General features: G+C 34.9%; 4 protein-coding genes and 1 non-coding gene across 5 annotated transcripts; 2 read left to right on the top strand and 3 right to left on the bottom strand.

The window, feature by feature from the left end:
- Window positions 1-5,398: 5,398 nt before the first annotated feature.
- LOC106325144 (pyruvate decarboxylase 4) lies at window positions 5,399-7,713 on the bottom strand. Its single transcript, XM_013763165.1, has 4 exons — window positions 7,119-7,713; window positions 6,866-7,029; window positions 6,137-6,787; window positions 5,399-6,051 (listed from the first exon to the last, which is right to left on the bottom strand). The coding sequence occupies exons 1-4, from the start codon at window positions 7,647-7,649 to the stop codon at window positions 5,574-5,576; spliced, it is 1,824 nt and encodes a 607-aa protein (XP_013618619.1). The 5' UTR covers window positions 7,650-7,713; the 3' UTR covers window positions 5,399-5,573.
- A 4,301-nt stretch (window positions 7,714-12,014) lies between these two features.
- LOC106323112 (probable NAD(P)H dehydrogenase (quinone) FQR1-like 2) lies at window positions 12,015-13,003 on the top strand (the record flags this gene model as incomplete). The annotated part of the gene is made up of 2 exons (XM_013761279.1): window positions 12,015-12,232; window positions 12,782-13,003. Coding segments are annotated over 2 exons (405 nt in total), but the record flags the coding sequence as incomplete, so codon positions are not given.
- A 498-nt stretch (window positions 13,004-13,501) lies between these two features.
- On the bottom strand, window positions 13,502-15,556 carry LOC106325834 (protein trichome birefringence-like 3). Its single transcript, XM_013763885.1, has 5 exons — window positions 15,345-15,556; window positions 14,962-15,232; window positions 14,703-14,874; window positions 14,228-14,586; window positions 13,502-14,007 (listed from the first exon to the last, which is right to left on the bottom strand). Exons 1-5 carry the CDS (start codon window positions 15,529-15,531, stop codon window positions 13,674-13,676), a joined length of 1,323 nt encoding a protein of 440 aa, XP_013619339.1. The 5' UTR covers window positions 15,532-15,556; the 3' UTR covers window positions 13,502-13,673.
- Window positions 15,557-16,390: 834 nt separating this feature from the next.
- TRNAA-AGC lies at window positions 16,391-16,463 on the bottom strand. The gene has a single exon. It is a non-coding gene; the product is annotated as a tRNA-Ala (tRNA).
- A 3,649-nt stretch (window positions 16,464-20,112) lies between these two features.
- On the top strand, window positions 20,113-21,949 carry LOC106323034. The gene is made up of 2 exons (XM_013761195.1): window positions 20,113-21,094; window positions 21,543-21,949. Exons 1-2 carry the CDS (start codon window positions 20,161-20,163, stop codon window positions 21,878-21,880), a joined length of 1,272 nt encoding a protein of 423 aa, XP_013616649.1. The 5' UTR covers window positions 20,113-20,160; the 3' UTR covers window positions 21,881-21,949.
- Window positions 21,950-22,055: the final 106 nt, after the last annotated feature.

Raw genomic sequence — 22,055 nt, 5'->3', positions numbered from 1 at the left:
TCATATGTTAGTGCAAGATGCAACTATGCATTTAAATAATATTGTCAAATTCTTGTCATTTTCTCAAAATCTATGTGTAACCCCTACGAAATATTGAGTTTTATACATGGATTTTTCAAAAATTAAAAAATATAACAATATTTTTTTAATGCATAGTTGTATCCTAAACTAACATATGATGATGGCCAAAGAGGCTTGGAACCTTTTTTGTCTATGTTTCTCTAGAAAAAACGATTTTATAATGGTTAGTCCACTAATTTATAGGGATTACATGAAGTTTTACAAAATTAATTGATATAAAATTAGAAAGATGCCAATGTACCATGAAAGAGAGTTGAAATAACATTAATACAAATTTAGAATGTGATTACAAATTTTAAAATAACGCTAAAGATTATAGGATTCAGTATATAAAGCATTTACCAAAAACTCAATATTTTCGTAGGGGTGCATAGTTGCATCATGCACTAACATATGATGATGTTCAAAGAGGTTTGGAGCCTTTGTTGTCTCCGTTTTTCAAGAAAATAGCAATTCTATAGTGGTCATTCCACCTATTTAGGGAGTATTATAAAGTTTTACTAAATTAATTGATAAAAAAGTTATAATGATTCTCATATACCGTGAAAAAGAGTTTAACATACATTAATACAAATGTAGAATATGGTTAAAAATTTTAAAACAACACTAAAAAGTTTAGGATTCAGTATATAGAGCGTTTGACGTAAAACTCAATATTTCGTATGGGTTTATACATATATTTTGAAAAAATTCAAAAATATATCAATATTGTTTTAATGCATAGTTGCATCCTAAACTAACATATGATGAGAAACGGATAAAAAAAAATATTTCAAACCTTTTTGACCATCATCATTTGTCAGTGCGGGGTGCAACTATGCAATAAAACAAGTTTGTCATATTTTTTAATTTTTCTCAAAATCTAAAAGTTAACACCCCTATGAAATTTGGTTGTCGTAAATGCACTATAAAATGAAGTTTACACTCTTTATTGTGGTTTACAAATTTCTAACCACATTCTACATTTGTCTTAATGTATTCTAAATATTTTTTCAAGGTACATGGGTATTCTTTCTAATTTTTAAATAATTAATTTAATAAAACTTCATATATTGCCTAAATTAGTGGACTAACCACTATGAAATATCTATTTTCTAAAGAAACGGGCACACAAAGATTTCAAACATCTTTGACTATCAAGATGCAATGCAATAAAGCAATATTGTCGTATTTTCTTATATATTTTCATAATATTTTATTTCTTGTATAATTATTTGATGAACAGAGTTGTTTTCTATGGTCACCATGTCCCATATTATCACGAAATTTCTATGGATTTACACATTAGGTTTCTTGGTATGTTTGCATAGAAATTAAAATAACTGGTCCGATGTGACAAGTGCATTGCAAACATTTTACGGTAATTGTGAGTCTGTGACAATGATGATAATGTTGAATATTGAATCAATTTCGTAGCTAAAACACGTTTCCAAGTTCAAATAAGCTGTATGTACCTATACAGAGAACGTCTGCTGAATTTACTGTATCTGAGTCACCAGTATGCGGCTGGAAAGGTACCAAAATAAATGTAGACAGTAACATGAGTCCATCACCATCACCAATATACTAGACCTTCCCTTTCGCATTTATTTTACCTATTAACCGGTCCGCTACGCCTTTAGTGTTTTAAACCATTTGTTCTCTTTAGTCTAGTTGATCCAGTTTGGCAAAAGGTAGGCATTTCACTATCCAAAAGCCTAACTTGTTTTCCATCTATTTTGTAGGAACCCGATTTACTTATTGGTATAACACATGCATGTAACATTCTGGTATCTTAATTACTTTGTACGTATGACATTTAAAGCGAAGGTTTTTTTTTTTGGTTTTGGTTTTCATTTCATATATAGTTCGACCACACATTATTGTATAGATTTTCAAATATATCGTTTCCGTAGAAACTGGTAATTTAAAAGCTCAAACTAGTTATCTTGCGGAAGAGTAACGTCTAATTTACTCAACGGCCGAGACGACAGTTATCTGTTCACAGTTGAGACTTATATAAATATTTAGCACGTACCTGTTTTCACTAGTTATTCGATTTCTTTTTGTTTTAATTATCTACAAGCTTTAAACATATAAAATTGTGTGGATCGATAGTATGATTTGGTATACAAAATTACGAGAAAAAAACGAAAATATGTCACCTGTACTAGGACGAATTACTGTATATATACATGTCACATGTGCGTAATGTGCCGTGTCAATGTAAATTGTAGTGAAGGTAGTTGTTTGAGAAGACAGCACGTAGAGTTTGAGTTGTAAAAATATGATTAGGGTTTTGTTTTTAGTCTGCTTTTCAGTCCAATGTTTTCACCGAGCCCCACTACTACGTGAAACCCGGAGACTCACGTGCTCTTCCATTCTTTCTTTCTTTTTTGAAAAAGAGAAAATTACTTCATTGATTTTGTTAACTTTATCCTATTTTCAAATGTTCTAGTGTATTTGCAGCTTGAACATCATATCGTGATCCTATCGTTATACTAAATAAAATTAATACGGTGATGGTGTCAGCACAAACTAGTAAATTTAAAATTAGTAGCTTATATAAATTATATCATTCTGTTAATATCGTGTTTAAATACCCCTACTAATTAGTTTTGAAAAAGACATACATTTAAAATATTTATAGAAATGACATCACATATAGGTATGACTTGCGTAGGTGTGACCTTGCGTCTCGAAATATTAGTAAAATTTTGTACATCTATCCATTCAAGTCGAGTTATACTTTTTTGTTGATCTTAAATTCTTAACAAACTGTCAAATTCCAAATACGTCATAGACTAATAGGCATAATTAAAACAGCGTGTTTACACGACCTAGATTATAAACTAAAATTTATTTTTGGGTTTAAAAAGATTATAAACTAAAGCAACATAATTATTTTTTTGGCATATATGATTATTAGCTAAAGCAACATAATAATATTACAAAAGAACGTACATGCAGTCTTATTATTAAATCTAGCTTAATTAGTGTGTCATCGCTTATGTACAGATATAATCAATTGCATATACAATACAACGAGTAATTTAGCATGCTCTTTAAAGAACCTCATCCCAACGAAAATATGTAAAACTAATATATATTCTTTAAAAAGTTGTTTGCCAAAAAGAAAATCATTAGCTAATAATAAAAAAATTACTACAAAACTTCTGCTAGCTACATCTACAATATTATACTAGCTAGGACCGGCGATAATTGCCAACGCGGGTTACCACTAAACCAGTTCTTTTTTTTCCCACTAAAACAGTTCGTTTGTGACTATATATATACACAGATACTACGTAACAATACAAAGCACTACAATTGGTGACCGGAAATTACAAAGCACGAAAATCACAATGGACCAGTCCACTCTTCATAGCCTAAACCCATATTCATCTTCCACCACTTCCTCATCATCTTCTTCTGTACACAGCCGCAAGGGCAGAATAAAGGGCAACAAAAATCAGTCAATGTCCACGTTATCGACGGATCCACAGAGCGTGGCTGCCCGTGAGAGACGCCACCGAATCAGCGACCGTTTGAAGATTCTACAGAGCATGGTTCCTGGTGGTGCGAAGTTGGACACCGTCTCTATGCTCGACGAAGCCATTAACTACGTCAAGTTCTTGAAAGCTCAGATCTGGTTTCACCACAATATGCTTCTTTTCTTCAACGACTACGAAACTACGTCGCCTTGTACTTATTCCCCAGTCGGCGTCAGTGAATTTGAACCAAGACTCTTTGGTTGTGATGAAGATTATACCCCTGTACCGGAGACGTATTCACAAGGGACGCCACTATATATGGTTGCCGACCCGAATAATCCGATGTGGTATAGTTCGGTTGATGATGAGCAACAAGAAACCATGCATCGACGTGGTTTGTCTTAGTCATCGCCCATATGCAATGATATGTTACTTATGTGTAGAAAATATAGTATATATCTTAGTTTATTATTGTCCCCATGCATCTATAAAAACTTTTGTTTAAGGATTATGTGCATCTAAAAATTGAATTATATACCTATATGTATATTCGGATATCTATATATCCGAATGTATCTTGTAGAATGTAATATACTTAATCATAGACTAATTAAATTAACCTACGTATATCAAACTTTTGAATCATTGGAAATACGAAAGAGACGGTATGTGGAAAATTAGTGGATGAAGTCGTACTATATATATGATGCTAGAAATATTGGTTGTGACTGTATGCATCTTTAACGCAAATAATAACGCTATAAATTTTATTACTCTAGTTTACTTTGAAATATTGCCAATCAAACAAAATTTTATTTTCTCTTATTTACTCCATTTTACTGTTTTTTACTGTTGAAACAAAAGAAAATATACAGTAAACATTACTCTAGGTTATCTAAGAGTAATTTTATTTTCTCTCATTTACTCTTTTTCCTCTGTTTCACATTTTTAGTTCCTCCTTTTTCTTTTTGAACAGTCATATTTTTCGTTCCTCTCATTTCCAATTTTTTTATTTATATTTTTCCTCCAAAACAACCAATAACACTCAATCATTATACCAAATGCAGTACTGCATATTTTTCTTTTCTTTTTTGGTGATTACCATTTTGGCCAAGATATTTTCCTCCAAAGTTTTCTTTGTAAACATAATGGCAATATAAATAGTATGCTATGGTATTTCAAGGGTAATAGTTAAAAATGATTATGTTTTAAAAGTATAGATGTTTAAAATATAGTAATACTCAATGTCAGTCAAAATTCAGTTACAAACTTAAAACAATGATTTATACCCTTTTTTTTAAATGATAGGAGTTGTAAACCGAAAATACAAAGAGATATGATCATATGAGAGTAAAATTTGTATCAATTTATCAAGTAGCAGCATTAGCTATAACTGAGTCTGGGTACCTAAACACTACTAATACTGGCAAAGTAGGAAAATCTAGATGAGCGTAATCATCCAGTTAATGGGTTGTTATTTTGGTTATGGTTCAGTTTATATATATTAAAAAAAATTGCTTAAAAGATTTAAAGTTTACGCTCTATATTTTTGTAAAGGAAGCAAGTTTGAGGGACTAAAAATAGAAAATGGTGAAAACAAAAGAAAAAGGAAAAAGAAAAAACAATTAATAACTGAAATTGTACTAAGAACAAAGACCTGAGAAAATAGGTGACTAAGCCAAGATGGAAAATCCCACTGCATTACATGATTGAAGTTGATCCTTGTAAAAACCTTGTTTTGTTCCTTTTTCAATGAAGTACTAGTGTTTAAAAAAAGTTAAGAAAAAACTGAAATTGTACATGGGTTTATTTGGACTTTATGGTAGAGAACACAATTATTGAAATTCGAATGAAAAAGCAACTTTTATTCCACGATTAACCGTGCTAATTGGAAGAAACAACAAAAGCAATTAAAAACCAACGGGTGAAAAGTAAAACCAGTATGGAAAAAAACAAAGAGTACTACTAAACAGGGAAACAATGTGATTTTAAGATGCGTGAGGCCCACTCAAGATTCCCTTACTGAGGGTTTGGGGGACGACCATTAGCAGCAGCGACGCGTGAGCCCCACTCAAGCAACTCTTTGCTCGTATCATCTTTGTGAACTATCACTTCAATGAAACAAAGACTATCCTTCTTCTCCGTTGTAGCTGTCTTGATCGCCTCAACCAGCTCTTCCTCGTATCTCACCTTTGTGGTCCAGCATTTGCCTTCACCATTATGAATGGCGTCGACGAGACCAGTGTAGTTCCAGTTCTTGATCACGTTGTATGGGCCGTCATGAATCTCCACTTCAATGGTGTAGCCACCGTTGTTAATGAGGAATATGATTGTTTTCTGACCGTTACGCAGCATGGTGGATACGTCCTGAGCCGTCACTTGGAAACTTCCATCTCCAATGAAAGCCAACACTCGCTTCTCCGGTACAGCTTGTGCGTATCCCAGAGTCGCACCAACAGACCACCCGATGGACCCATACTGCATCTGAAACTCGTACCTAGAATTAAACACAAAACTGATATTGAATTATGTAAAAAATAATATAATGTTAAAAGATTATTAGTGTGTTTTTGGATACTTACCCACATCCTTTAGGCAGCTTTAGTTTCTGGCAGTTAAACCAAGAATCACCGGTTTCAGCAATCACAGCGGTTTCACTAGAGATCATCTTCTGAATGTGTTGGAACATTGCGTTTACTCTCAAAGGCTCTCTTGCTTTGCATTTCAAGGGCTTGCCTTCAGGGACAAAGATCCTGTGGTAATTCTCATAAGCCGTCTCGTTGCGCTTCACCCTCTTAGCCAACTCAGTGAAGAAATCGCTCATGAGAACGCACCCAAAGGTTTGACCATTGGCAATAGTGACACGGTCAGGATGCACAACGATGGCTTTCTCTTTCTTGAGGAGAAGAGAGTAACCCACAGAGCTGTAATCGTTGAAGATTGGGCCCGCGAAGATGTAGGCATCTGCGGATTCAACAATCTCAGAGCAGAAAGGAGTGCTCACTGCTCCCCAGTAAGTCCCAATGAAGTGAGGATGGTGCTCTGGGACTAGGCCCTTGGCAGATGGCATCACCGCCATGGCGTAGCCGGAAGCGTCTGCAAGCTCGACAAAAGCATCGCTAGCTTTGGCTACACGTAGCTTGACACCACCAACCATGACCGGCTTCACGGCCTTGTTGAGAAACTCCAAGGTTGCTTCAACCGCAGCTTCTAGGCCCATCTTGTTGCTCAGTCTAAAACAAAATACATTAAAATGAATATAAAAAAAACATTTGAAACGTTGATTCATCAAAGAGAGAAAGGAGTGTTACCTTGGAGTAAGGGAGAAGGGGACAGGATCACGGATGAAAGTAGGGTGAGGAGTAGCAGCTAAGTTGCAGCTGATGCTGATGTAAACAGGCTTGCTTTCTTTAAGAGCTGTTGAGATGGCCTTGTCGATCTGTTCATGAGCATCTTCCAAGTTGTTCACCACCGCCTAATTAACAAGAATACAACATGATATATCAAATTCATCATAATATTACTAAATATATATATATATGTTAATATTGATGATATTGATACCTGGTGGCAAGTAACGGTCTGGAAACAGCGAAGCTCTTGGCTAAAATCAGGTAAACCGATGGTGTGATGGAGGATACGGTTAGTGCCAAAATCGTTGGAGTTAGGACCTCCCACGATACATATAACCGGCAGATTCTCACTGTACGCTCCAGCGATCGCGTTCAAAACGCTAAGTCCACCTACCGTGAAGGTCACGACGCAAGCGCCCACTCCGCGAGATCGAGCGTAACCGTCGGCAGCGTAGCCGGCGTTAAGCTCGTTGCAGCAGCCGATGTTCTTGAGCTCCGGCTCGGCGATGAGGTGGTCCAGCAAAGTTAGGTTGAAATCGCCGGGGACAGAGAAGATGTCGGTGACTCCAGCCTGGACAAGACGTCGGGCCAAGTGACGCCCTAGTGTGGCTTCGGAGGAGCCGACGGAGAGAGCGGAGGAGGGAGCAGAGTCATGGATGGTTGCGACGGCGCCGCTTGGTGGACTACCGACGTCGCCATTGGTGGGCTTGCACGCGTCGATGGATCCGATTTTGGTGTCCATTACAGAGAGAAAGGAATAGTAATGATGATGTTTTTATTTGTGTGTTTGTGAGTAATGAAATGTAACGATGGTGCTGCTGGCTTTTATATAGTTGGTTTGGTGTGCTAGGAGAGGTTTTATGCTTGCGCAAAAAGTAAATTAGTAAATATCTGTTCAATTAAATTTAATACAAATGCTTTAACTCCTTCCTTTTTCTGTATTTTTATTTTTAATTGTTTCTCGATTATATTTTACTAATTTAGTCACTGTTTAACGTTTAAATACTTTTTATACTGGTTAAACTACAATAATGTACACACTGTAGCCAGCGTGTTACATGCAAATATTATGATACATAGTTTTTCTAAATCTTTTAGCTGACTAATTTGTATGATTTGCTTTCCTTTTATCAAGTTCACATTACACTTACAAAATTATTCATAATTAAGAAAATTTAAAAGTCTGTCGTAACTATATGAGCATACAATAAAATATACATACTTGAAGGGACCCATCCTTCAAAACCATCTTCTTGTTTTCACAAACCAACTGAGTCGCTAGTATTCTCATTTCTTACTTGGCTTCTCTTCTATTTACAGTGGATTGCTTTTAATCATATAGTTGAGGTTTTTAAATATTACTTCATCACAAACCAATAGAAGATCAAATGATATTTGAGTACTTAGCAAAGTTGCTTTAAAGGCGATGTATTGTTTCCATGGTTTTGATAGGGAATGTAAAATTAATATTTTATGTATTAAAGTGTCAAAACATTTTTTGGTTCAATTTAGAGTATGTTTAACTTGGAAATGTATATATTTTGGTGAGTAATAAAATTTTATATGCTTTAAACTTGTTTTCCAAGGTTACTACCGAAAGATGTATTTTTTCCATGGTTAAACACAGCAATGCATTAATCTTCTTTCCAAAAACACTAATTCATCATCATTCTTGTGATTCTCTTCTTAATTTTGTATTTGTAAGCTAATTAATTATACGTGAGAGAGAACAAAGTTACAAAATACACACTTCCAAATTTAAATCTGTGATCTAATTTTCTTACTGTCACTTTAATTTGAGTATTTAATGATTATTTTGATGTTTATATACTTAACATTAATTTTACTTCCGTGAAAAGCAAACGTCATAATTGTAGTTATCTTTAGTTTTCCCCGGGAGTAAATATCTCCACTGATAACGACTGGATGGGCTTTTTGTTAGTATATTATATGACGTAAGAACTTTGTTTTAACCGTAATTCGTTTAATTAACATACATAATACAGTACATAATTTTATTATTACGTATGTTCTTGTCAAAGGCAAAGAGACTAAAAGCTAGCCCGGGGTTCTTAGATGAGGTTCTTAACAGAATTTAAGAATCTTAACTTCTAACTAAAAAAAAGTTAATAACCGGTTCTTAAATAAAGACTTTAAGAACCGGTTCTTAAATAAAGACTTTAAGAACCGGTTCTTAAATAAAGACTTTAAAAACCGGTTCTTAAATAAAGACTTTAAGAACCGGTTCTTAACTTTTTTTAGTTAAAAGTTAAGAAACAATTTCTTAACATCTGTTAAGAACCCCCTCTAATAACTCCGGGTTAATCATGGTCTAAGACATTTTGACCATTGTCTTTTTGGAGGCTTGGACCATCATGGTTTCCAAGAATATTCCGAGTTTTACTGCATTACCTTCTAAATAATTATACACGTACATTGGTTGTGTTAGGATTCGATCACCCATGTCCGTTGTTGCATTGCCTCTTTACAAGCATAGAACACTAATTATCAGTTCAATGTTTTCTTACAAAAGGAAATTGTTATTACCTTAAAAAAAATATTGTTAATCGTCCTCGGCGAAGAAAAATGAAATACTGTCATGTTAATATAATAATATGACGGGCACCCACCCATATTTATGTCTCGTTGTTTATTCACAAACCAACGGAGTTGCTGGTAACATCGTTTTCCCAACTTGATTGATTATTGATTGATTATTATTTTTCCTCCTCTCCATTATCACATGCTTAAGAGTAAGTAGCTAAACTAATTGATTATTGGTTTCTATTCTAGTTTTGAAAACTATACCACTGCGACCGTAATTTCGGAAGAAAATGGCAAGCAAAAATCGTGTGTATTAATTATCGTGTGTATTTTTGTAATTATGTACTGATGACTTCTTGTGTTGACTATATATAGTCGTACTACACTATACTGACGCCACAACAAATAGTCTTTTTTTCAACAAATAGTCTTCCGAACCAATTAGATACTAAACTTGTCCCACGACGGTCGACGAATACAATGATGACGTAGCCATACGACAACCAACGCTTTCGTTATTTTAGTACTTTCTATTCCGAGTAGTTTAGAATTTATAAAATCGAACAAGATTCGAGTATCAGCTATTTCGCTAGGAGTAGCGTGATTCACAAGAAAACTGCAGAATAATTTTTATTAGAAAACTCAGGGCGTGCGTAACTTATGCAGACAAATTTAAATATCAGGCAAGCGATATTATGAAAGACAACAAAATTGTATCTGATTTAAACACAAAGTTAATGGTTATTACTTTCAGCTTGAACGAATTTATCCCCATAAAAAGGAATAATAAGAATTCGCAAAAACATTTCACTTTAAATATGCAAGCTCAAGCAAAAGAATCCATGTCAGGAATGGTACGGCTTAGGGATTTATTAAATCTGATTCAACGATGATGAATGGAGAATTGAGACTTCAATATCAAGAGCTAGAGGAAGAAGACGGATATAAACTCTGTTATTGACATAAAATTAATCTACATTTATGATCATTAAGCTTACACACAGAGCTGTATTTACATCAAACGAGTTTAATCTAGTAAATCAAACTAAGCATCGCTAGAGGTTTTCACATATCTGAAAAAGGAGCTAACCGATCTTTCGTCTGACTTTGACTTGAAGTTTACAGTTGGGTAAATTATTACAGATAATGGGCATTAAGAGTGAAATAAATTAAGACGGATATAAACTCTGTGATCCACAACCCGAGATTTGGTTATTTACGCAAATGGGCTTTTTAGTTGATGAAAATTTGGAATTCATTGGGCCCAAACCATGTCCATGCCGAATAATTCTTTGAGAGCGTGATGTTATTTTGGTCAAAAACAAAATATTTGCATAGTTTTTAGGATTCAAAACAGTTAAAATCATAAATTTGCATTTTAGGAACGAAAAAATGTGGCAGCAAAAGAAAAGATGGGTTATATAGAAAATACATAACCGATCAAATATTCTTCGCACAGCCATAAGATGATTTTGGCAACTGGGAAAAAGAGAGATATCGATATTCGATTCACTCGGCAAAAAGTTGCCTTTATATTAAAACCATAATCGAATACATTATACAGGTAAAAGAGGAGATTCCAATGTTTAATTAAAAAACCGAATATTTCCCATCAGAGTAACTATGACAATATAGCAGCATCATATGAATAGGATTTAATAATCAGATCCATAGCTTTTAATAAGTAATCCTCACTAGGAAATTTTATATTAAAACTGGTAATAAAACAAAGAGCCTCAGATTCATAGATTCAATAGTAACGTCATGACTTTGATCAGGACAAGCCTACGAAAATCATCACCGGCAGAATATCAAAAAAAAATAAAATTAAAATATCTCATTCTTCCTACGCTGCAGCGTATAGTAACCTGACGCAGCAGACCAGCGTGTAAGTTGAGTTTATTTCGCTTCAATATGAACGAGCCGATGAGGAACTTATAATAATCCTATCAGCCAGAGAAAGAAGCTTTAACATCCCAAAAAGAAACAAAAAATGAATTCAAATCCTCGTAAATTCTGATAGAAAAACATATTGAATCTTCAGCTGAATAAAGAGATAAGATATCAAACTGAGTTGTAATATGCAAAAGATGAAGAAGAAGAAGGGATTATATACAGCTTCCTCGTGACGGCGATGAGTTCCTTTAGGTTAGGTTACCATCGGACTGTCACACACATAGCTCTCTAATAAAATCCAAGATTACTATAGGCCCATGTTTTAAATTATAGGCCTCAGCCCATCCTGCCCCTCATATTTGGGTTTGATTGGGTGCACAATCTGATTTACTGCGGTTCGGTTCTTGTTTATTGAATTTTTAAAATAATCAAAAACCAAACGATTTATAAACTTCCAATCAATAAACTTTAGAGCAAGTCCATCGGGGACTCCTAAACGAGGTTTCAAACAAAATGGAAAAATAAATAAATGAAAAAAGGCCAAAAAAAGAAAGAACCGCCTCTTAAATGGGCCTTTCTGGGACTGGTAGGAGACCCTAACGTGGCAGTTTTCTATACGACCTCCCCATAATGTTTCCCTCTCTCTCCTTTGCCTTGCGAAATCAATTTGCCTCCGTTCTGGAATTTCATCAGAAGAGAAGATGGCTTGAAGAGAATAGCAACGATCAATCTGACTCCTCTCTCGTTCTCATCAATCCGCCTCCTCTCTCGAATCTCTTTCTTTGACTCGACGGGGCAGATGTGGAAGGAGCAGACGGTCACCGGGAAGCCTGCTGGGTTCTTCGTGAGTACGGGGACTCAGGGAGGTGGACAAGAGACCACTGCGTAAGCTAACTCTGTTGTTTCTGTCTGAAAATAAAGTAGTTGACTTTGGAGTACAAGTGTTTAGTTCTTGTCATCAAAGTTTTGTCTTTTGATTTTTGATTGAGGCATTGTATGAAATTAATGAGAAAGTACATAAAGACATGAACTTTATGTTTTACCTGAAAAGTTTGTTGTGTTCAGGACAATTGAGTTTATAGTCTATGGTGGAATCTTAATAAAGGTTTTAGTTTTAGAACTCAGTTGGACCTCATCAATCTGCGGTAGATTCTTAATGTTCTTTCTCAGCTGATTTACTCCTAACTTCTATGGAATCTATACCCTTCTTTTTTTTGTCAATGGGCTTCTGTGATAGTTTGATTCCTTTACACAATATTTTTGTAATATTGTCTAGTACTGATGATCTAACAAAGCAATACAGAGAAGCATAACAATGTGAGGTATTACATCACATGGCTTTTGTAGATCTTAACAAGTGTACAATTAGATGGTCCTTTATTCTGCTATTTTGTAGTGTCAATCTCTGAAACATACAATGTGTTTGTTTTGCAGATGGACAGCAATCACACAGCTGGTGCATCACGGGATGCTAATCGTCCCCATAGGCTACACATTTGGAGCAGGAATGTTCAAAATGGACTCGATCCATGGAGGCTCACCTTATGGAGCCGGTGTGTTCGCTGGTGATGGCTCAATAGAAGCTACGGAGACAGAGTTGGCTCTTGCTGAACCTCAATGAAAACCTCAATGAGGTTCATTTTCTTTCAAATCATTTAACTTCAAAAAAAAAAAATTAAGAAAGTTGATGAGGTCTCCCAATGGAGGACGAAAAAATTAAATAGACAAACATAGGTTCTAAAGTTTTCAAATCATAAAATTAACCACTAATTTAATCTTAAGAACCCTTTATGGTCTCTAACCAATGGAGGTGGTCTTAGTATCAGACTTCTTTTTTATCATAAACTTTATCGGCTATCCGGTCAGTATCGTATCGGTAGGAACATACTTAGTGATACAAAAAAAGCATACTATTGTTTGGATATCGTCCGATTAATATCAGAGGAAAGGCATATAGTCTGATTTAATCCACCATGTTAATCATCTGGATCGAAACCCAAGTTAAACTGATCAAGAAGAAGTGATAAGTTAGTTTCTAATGTAAATCGAACTCAGTGGACGTAGAAACTACGACCGTTTGGTTCATTAGACTTTTTATTTTTCTTTATTTTTTCTCAGTTTTTTCACTAGCGTTTTCCTTGCCCTAGCATATATGCTCTCTTTTTTCTTCCTTTTTCAATTTACTTCACGTCTCGTTTACCACGTTACATCCAGATATATTTAAAAAAAAAAAAACAAATGTCTCACAACACAAGAAGAAAATAGTGAGAGAGGACTTAATTGGGTTAATTCCCGTTTTCATCATCAGTTTCCTAGCTCTTTTTACTTACAAATGAGCCAATAGGATCCGATTCCACGTATCGGGCAACCCAGGGAGGCACCAATGTATGCAATCAGCGTGACGCATTGGATCAGCCCTCTCCTCGGCCGTTAGCATCTTGCCCCCTGTCTCCGTGTATACAGATGTGTGGGCGTCGATGCGGTACTCGGAGAGCTGCGTAATGTTAATGACAGTCACGTGCGTGGCCATGTGCTTCACGACGCTTGACACCACTTTCATCATCTCCTTGTTGGAGCCTGTTCCCCAAAAGCTCTTATCTTTTATTGGCTCTGTCTCGTTGAAACATTTAGGGCCGTTTGGCTTCCCCCAATCCGCACTTCTGCACGTTTTACACAACATTACTATATGGTTAATCACAAAAATAGAGATGGTTTTATGTATGTTAGAATCATTTTTCTTTATACTATATATTAACCATCGTTTGTGGTATTGATGCGTTTGCATCACGCATTTACGTCTGCAACTGCTGCTATTTATTAAGTTTTTTTCATTTAAAAAAAATATAAGCACCTAACATAATTAAGACTAGTTATGTTTACCTAGAGTGAGTAGGAGACATGGTGGTGAAGAAGACTTTAGTCTTATTAGAGTCAACGGTAGAGTCAACCCAATTAGCCCATGTCTTGAGCGCTAGCCTGTAAGCCACTGCTGTGTCTAAAGCCTCCGCACCTCTCTCTCCGTTTCCAAATGAACCCCACAAAGCTTTCATTCTGATTCCACTCATCCACCAAACATAAGTGTTGAAAACTAGAATATCAGCTCCTTCCCAATACTTGGATCGATCTTCCACTGAATCCACTTTCACTATCCTTTTCTTCAAATCCAAAATCACAGGCAAGTCCGTGTTCGATTCCACAATATATGGTGCCCAGTAGAACTCTATACTCGCATTGTATTCCTATAAAACAAACAATAAAGTGGAGAATTTTTTTAATTCTAAGCTTTGCTTGCAACACAAGGTACATTAGTGATATCTGACCTAACAAGGTTGACGCTAGTTACAGACGTACGTACCTTTGCTTTAAAAACAAAGTATTTTTGGCCAAGATTCATTGATTTTTCTCCCTCGGGTATAACTGATTCAACCAAGCACACGAACGATTCCCATTGGCTTCGTTGCAACGAATCTCCCACAAATAGCAATCTTTTTCCTCTCAGTTTGTTCATTGCTAACTTCGCACTAAATCTGTTTCAAGACAAAAGTAAAAACTAGAGATTCTGACTTATAACCCCATAACTAGACATAGTAGGCTTTTGAGTATAGATTAGTTACCGTGGGATGGTACAGTCATCAGGCTGCCATTCCCACCGAAGATAATCAGTTTCTGGTCTTCCGTTTTTCATACACGAGAATTGACGGTCGATGTATGGACATGACTCATCAGTGTAGAGTGGCTCAGCTGAGCTATTGTAAACCCATTTCCCGGCTGCAACATTACACTCTTCTGGATCGAATTCAAACCTATCGTCCACCACATCCATATTTTCTGACCTCTCTTCTCGACCATTCTCCTCTGGAACTTTCTCCTCTTGAACTATATCCTCTGTCCATCACGTAAAAACAGAAAAAAAAATTATGTGATTGCTTGCACCGCAAGAGAAGAAAAACAAAACCAGAGTTTGAGGTTCGGGTATCCCGTATCCGTATGTTCTTACTAGGTTTAGAGCTAAGGTCTTTCCTAGGACAAGACTTTAACTTGAGGACATTAGAAGACAAAGTGGAAGAGGACATCAAGCTGATTCTTTCGGTGTATAAGAGAACGAAGAACATAAAACCGCATATAACAAGAACGATGATGGATAGAGGAATCTTGGTTCCTCTACTAGGAACCAAGAAGCTCATAGTGGCAAATCCGTTAGTTTTTCTGTGGAATACGTGTCGGCTTAGGAAATTAAAGAGAGAGTGTTTGGTTTATATTTGAGAAATCAAGCATTGAGTAGGAGTGAAGCTAAAGTCATGTTTGGATGTATTGCTCCCATCTTTTTCCCAATTTAATAAACATGCGGTTAGGGAGGTTAAACTTTGATATGATTGGGTTTTTTCTATTGATTATAATCTGTAAACGTGAAATGCACATTGTCATTCTTTGGGTCATTTTTTGCCATATAATAAATCCTTATGACGTCTTCCGTTTGATTGTATCTTTTCATCAAGTATTTTAATGTAATGTCATCATATTAGAGTTCATGTTGGATACTGAAAAAAAACTCTGGTTTCAAGCTTAAGCATATATATACAACATGCATCTTTGGAAAAAGCATAGAGTGACTTCCATGAGATTTGACACGCACGGAAGTTATAAAATCAAAATATCAATTTGATTAGGAGGGTAAATCAATCGCTAATCAATAATCATTCTTAAAAGGTCTTTTAAAGTGAGGACCAAATAGTTGACGAATTGCACACATCAGCTTAAACGGATAAAACATACTCTAATCCAATTTGTCAATGGCACATGAAAACGAAATGAACATGCACCAACAATAGTTGGTGTTGCTTGTAAAACCATCAATAGTTTCTTTTTTAGCTATTTTTAGTTTTGTTGATAATTAAATGAATTATTAAAGGCAAACACACAAATCATTAGCTTCTACTTTCGCAATTAATAATACGCATAGTGGGAAATGTTGCAACATACTTTTCGTCATTGGTCTTGTTTAAGATATTTCATAGAGTGAACACATAAAATTTAGATTAAAAATGGAGATGCGGGGTACCGATCCCCGTACCTCTCGCATGCTAAGCGAGCGCTCTACCATCTGAGCTACATCCCCAATGTTGATATCGATTAGAAACGCATCTTAGTCTGCAGGAACGAACCACGAGTTGTTTCCACCTGTATTTGAGCTAATAATGGGATTTTGGATATTCTAGAAAATTGGGGCATTCCCATCGAATAGACAGTTCGAACTTCACATGTGAAACTATTGGAAATTACGACGATGAGTAATATATAATGTGTAACATGAGAGACAAATAGTAAATACATACTCCCTAATTAACTCTCAAGGATACTCTCTCTTTTTTTTTTCTTTTGACAAAACCCTTTTAAGGATACGAATTTTTGAGAAAACAAAAGTTACCGTATACTATATATCGGCAGTGCTAAATTATCTATATTGTGAAGAAAAAAATCCACAAGAAGCTAAAAATCAAGCCATTTTTTAATTGACATCGGTTATCTGTGAGCAAGTTACGGTAGCCTAAGACTACTCGAGCTTGATGTTTATCACGACGAACCTGTACGTGTATACTTTTGTGATAGTCAAACAACGTTGCGAGTTAGTCCGTCCGAATTCTGTTTTCCACTCAAACGTACGAATATAAGATTCAAAGCTACTCGTTTGCATTCATTTTTTCTCAAATTTGATATGCAAGACTTTCATGTTCTAACTTGACAGGAGTGTAATTAAGTATTAGGAATCATCTGAAGTTCATGCACGACTTTCACGTTCTAATTAGGACTCGTATTAGGTTCTGTACCTTGGTTACGTAATATAGTTGATTTTGCATAATTATTACCCTGCTTTTTAACACCTGTATGAACATTAGGTTATGATGCAAAGTTTTTTTTTTTGCTAAAACGGTTATAAAGCAAAGTTGATCAAAAAAAGGTTATAACGCAAACTCTCTCATTATAAGTTACCAAGTTTTGTATTTTGGTTTTCTGATTAATGTTTGTGAACTTATGAAATGCAAATGTATGAAAATTTTACTTCAATACACATTTACGTAAAATTATGATGAATTTTTATATGTCAATAAGTCACAATGTGCTTTATGTTTTCATTTTTTATTTATAGATGAGATATTAATTTATTTCTCAAAAAGAAAAAAGGTACTATTAATTTGGAGACTCGCGTAGAAGAAAGAGACAGATGTGCATTGTTGATCGAGAGGGCTGATAAGCTTGGCAAGTCTCATGGTGGCAATCTTTTCACGCGCGTCAGAGAATTATTTAGATTTGTCTCTCTGCTTCCGTTAGTCTCTTTTTGCGGTGTGAACTAAGCGACCGAACTGCTTTCTACTTCAGCTTTGAAAATGACGCCACGCATATAAGAACTTATCGTGTTTTTAATTTGAAATATGTGTAAAAAGGAAAAGTAGAAAGGTATGTGTAAAATATTTTATACCATCTCTTCTTTTTCTTTTAACACTTCGAATTTGAATATGGAATCTTTCATACCTTATCAAATGAAATAGTCGGTAAAGTGGTAAAAGCTGTCGTTTTAAAGAAAAAAAAATTAAGGGTGCGATCATACCAGCATTAATGCACTGGATCCTATCAGAATTCTGCAGTTAATCGTGTTTGGGTGAGAGTAGTACTATAATGGGTGACCTTCCGGAAAGTTCTCGTGTTGCACCCCTTTAAAAATTTGATCAAAAAAAAAGAAAAAAACTAAATTTGAGATTTCTTGAAAACATGTCAATTACCATCATATCCTAAAAAAAGGCAACAAATATACTATTTTGTTTCACCCTTATACATGTATTATACCGACGGATACTTTTACTTTTAAAAAATAAAATTAATTTTTGAATTGGCCAAAGAATAGATCAAACAATAATATATATAGCTCTTTTAGATACAGTATATGTGAGAATATAGGCTCACAAATACATTAAGCTCGGTAACAAAAAAATAATATAATACCTTGAAGCTAATTCCTCTAAAGTTCCAATGTTAGATATATGTTTTTACAATAACAAAGTGAAATAGATATGTCTCGAATAAGCCTTTTGTGACTATAGTATTCATCTTTTGAAGATTCTAACTACTATTCGAAAACTTGATCCCGCCAGTTTTGTATATATGAAAAAGATTCGATATTATTGTTCAATTCATTAAAATTATATATATAATTGATCAACTTAATTGTTGTATCGTGCAGAGCACAATGAGAATCAAGCTAGGGGATTGGATTAATTTTCTCAACATACTACCATTCTTGCTAACTATCTTTGTTACTTCTAAAACAAAATGCCTCTCGTATAAACGTCACGTTTGAATATGACATGAATTACTAACATCTTAGGAAAATAAAGAATTACTAACGGCTAACAAAAAAAAGCAATGTTTTTAAAACCATACCGGAAATTGAACCGGATAATTTTTGGGTCACGGTTCAATATGATTAGACCGGGTCAAACCTGGTTCAATAATCTGATTTAATATATTTTAGTATATAGATTTAAAAGTAATGTTAGTAAATACTATACATAATTAAAATATAAATGAATTTAAAACATAAAACATTATAAATATAAACTAGTTTTATGTTTATGTGGATGATTTAGAAATTTTTGATAGTTTTAATAGTTTTTATTAGTTTAATAATTCGGAGATCTATTTATCCGGTTTATACTCAAATCAATTATTAGATCCAATCCAGCTATGTAACTGGTTCAAGGTCGAGCTCGGTTCAAACACCGGAGCGGTCCGGTTTTAAGAACACTGCAAAAAAGCTAATCAGTCAATCAGTCATCTTATTTTAGTTAGCTGCTAACACTTGTACTTTTTTAGTTTCCCAAACTATTCGGTTCGAAAACCAATACTTTAAAATGAAATAAAATTGACATTTTCGTATCTCTTATAAGTCAATCACATATGACACGCAAAAGCTTTAAATCAACAAGAACAAAACTCGACCTGTTCAAAATTCGTAACAGATAGATCGGTTCATGCATAGGCATTAATCGAAAGGTATTCTAAATTCGGATCAGAAAATGTGATAGCTAGTCCACTTTGTAGCATTAAGTATGCTCCTCCCGAAACCGATCGAATATGCCGATAGGGTTTATCAAAAAAAAAAAAACTCAAAACCACGTGACTGAAAAAAAATCTTCTATTGCATGACCTTTATTTTGAAATAACTGATAAGGTCATTATTAATTCCTGATCTTTACAAAAGTTTCAAAGATTATTTTCTTCCGTTGAGTTTGAAAAAAAATAGATTCGTCTTCTCTATATCACTTTGGTTAGTATTACTTTATTGATCTTTGGCACTTTTCCCTTTACATGTTACTACTAATTATTAACAAAAAAAAGGACTATGAAATTGTGTATAAAGTTAAATATAATGGTGGAATCATTAGTTTAAGACATATGTTATCCATTGTAGAACAACAAGAACATATTTATATATTTTAAAAAAATTGTGAAAAAACTTAACATGAATAGAAATTTTTTAAAACTAGGAAAGATTAGTAAATATGTGAAGTGAACTAAATAATGAGAAATCGTCTGTCCCTCTTATAACCGTTTAGTGAACCAATTTTTTTTTTAAAAAATGTCATTACATAAACATATACTAGTTTGCTAGGATTTAGGTGGGCCCTTTCACAAAGAACAAGTAATGGTTTGTCCTTCTTGTCATTATAAATATCAAGAAAGTCTTGCACATTCTCAAATCACAACACACTCTTTCTACTCCTCAACTTTATCATACATACATCATCTCATACATCACCATGACCCAACGAGCCAACCCCAAGACTGGCTGCCTAACGGCGGTTGTCCGCCGTCTTTTATGTTCCGGCAGCCAACAAACCCACCCTTCCGACAACATTCTCGACTCTGACGAAACACTCCAGTTACTAAGCACTTACGAAGAAATCGAAGAGCCAAAGAAAGAGACAAAAACCGAAACCGAAACCCAAGAAGACGACGTCTCCCCTCCTCCTCCTCCCAATGTTGTAGCCAAACTCATGGGTCTAGATAACCCTGCACCGGGATCAAACCGGTTTAGATACTTTGACGATTCCGGTTCAGCTGTCGCACGGAGCAAATCGGTTAACTTCATGGACTATATCCTAAGAGTTAAGGAGGAGGAAGAAGAAGAAGATGAGAAAGACGGCCATCTCACGTGCCGGAGAGTAAGAGCGTCTGTTTCCTTCCGAGAGATAGTCCCGACCTCGGCGAGATCGAGCTCAAACCAACAACAGAAGAAGCACGACTTCTTGCTGATGTATCTCGACAAGCTGGACGAGAAGAGGGAACTTGTCGGATCATCGTCAAGGTCTAAGAGGTTCGAGAAGGTATTAGAAGATTCCAAAAAGCCGCCATTGCCACCTCCTGAAAAGAAGAAGGAGAACGAGAAGGTGGCAAAGAAGTTTAAAGACGAGCGGAGGAAAGTAGCGAAGAAGAAGAAGAAGAGCGAGAATGGAAGTGATCATGTTAACGGAGCTAAGAAAGTTCGATGGTTTCTCTCTCCGTCCAAGAGTAAGTCCACCGAGAAGATGGCGCTTCTAGGAGGAGGAGGTGAATCTAAGAACATTCCGGCGGATGAGTTTAGCGGAAAAGAGACAGAGTCGCCGGAAAGTAAATCAAATGCGAGTCCGGTTTCGGTTCTTGATCGAGATCTTTATGATTATCTTATCCTTGATGATGACTACTACTTCTCAGGTGAGTCTACTAAATTAATACTATACCTTACTAATTATTTATGTTTCTATTTCAAAGTCATTATACATTTTTATAAAAATATTTGAACGTAGTTGCTGCCCTTATTATCTGATTTTAGTTTTTTTTTTTAGATGAAATGAGCTGCTAAAACTTTAGTCAACATTTAATTCATTTAAATCACTTGCTATATATCGAATTTAATAGACATTCATAATTTGACCAATGTGAATTTAAATATAATTCCGAATTCGAACAAGGACTGTTTCGATTTAATGTTTGAACATCTTTCTTGGTTTTACTGTAAAAAGCTGCATAAATGAGACTTTGTTATTGGGAAAAAAAATAAATGTGACTTTGTCAAGATTTTACCCACCTTCAAGAATTTTTATGTTTTATCTTCCCCAAAAAAATGTATTAAAATCTTTACTTTAATTTGAAAAAAAAACAGGAGATTCAGAAAGTGCATCGGAGTTGTCAACAAAGCAAATAGAGACAACAGCAAAATCTTCATGCTCTTCATCACCAGCAAGAACAAGAACAAATACCAAGAAAGAAAACAACAATAACACCAATAGTGATTCTGAAGAGACAGAGTTTATCACAAAGCTAATGAATATGCTCTCAGATCTGTCTGAAGAAGACATGAAGTCTTCAACTTGGGTTTCTACTTCGTCAACTAAACCCGTTGACTACACTCAAGTCGAAGATTTTTGTGTTGAATTTGGTCAGGAAATTCTTGACCTTGTTATGGACCAGTTAGTTGATGAACTGTTGTATCTAGTTTGATTTTTACTTCCCAATCATCAAATTATGTCGTTCTATCATATCTCATAATCCAATCGTTAACCAAAGACTCACAACAGCCGTAATTATCATCATTCTATAATTCCTGAAATTGTTATGACTTATGATGCATATAGTTTTTTTTTTTTTTTTTTTTTTTGAATTTAGTTTATGTTTT

This window comes from Brassica oleracea, chromosome C2 (genome assembly GCF_000695525.1).
Source record: "Brassica oleracea var. oleracea cultivar TO1000 chromosome C2, BOL, whole genome shotgun sequence".
Lineage (NCBI taxonomy): Eukaryota > Viridiplantae > Streptophyta > Magnoliopsida > Brassicales > Brassicaceae > Brassica > Brassica oleracea.
Note: the sequence above shows the minus strand (reverse complement) of the source record. Positions and strands in the feature narration are given on the sequence as shown.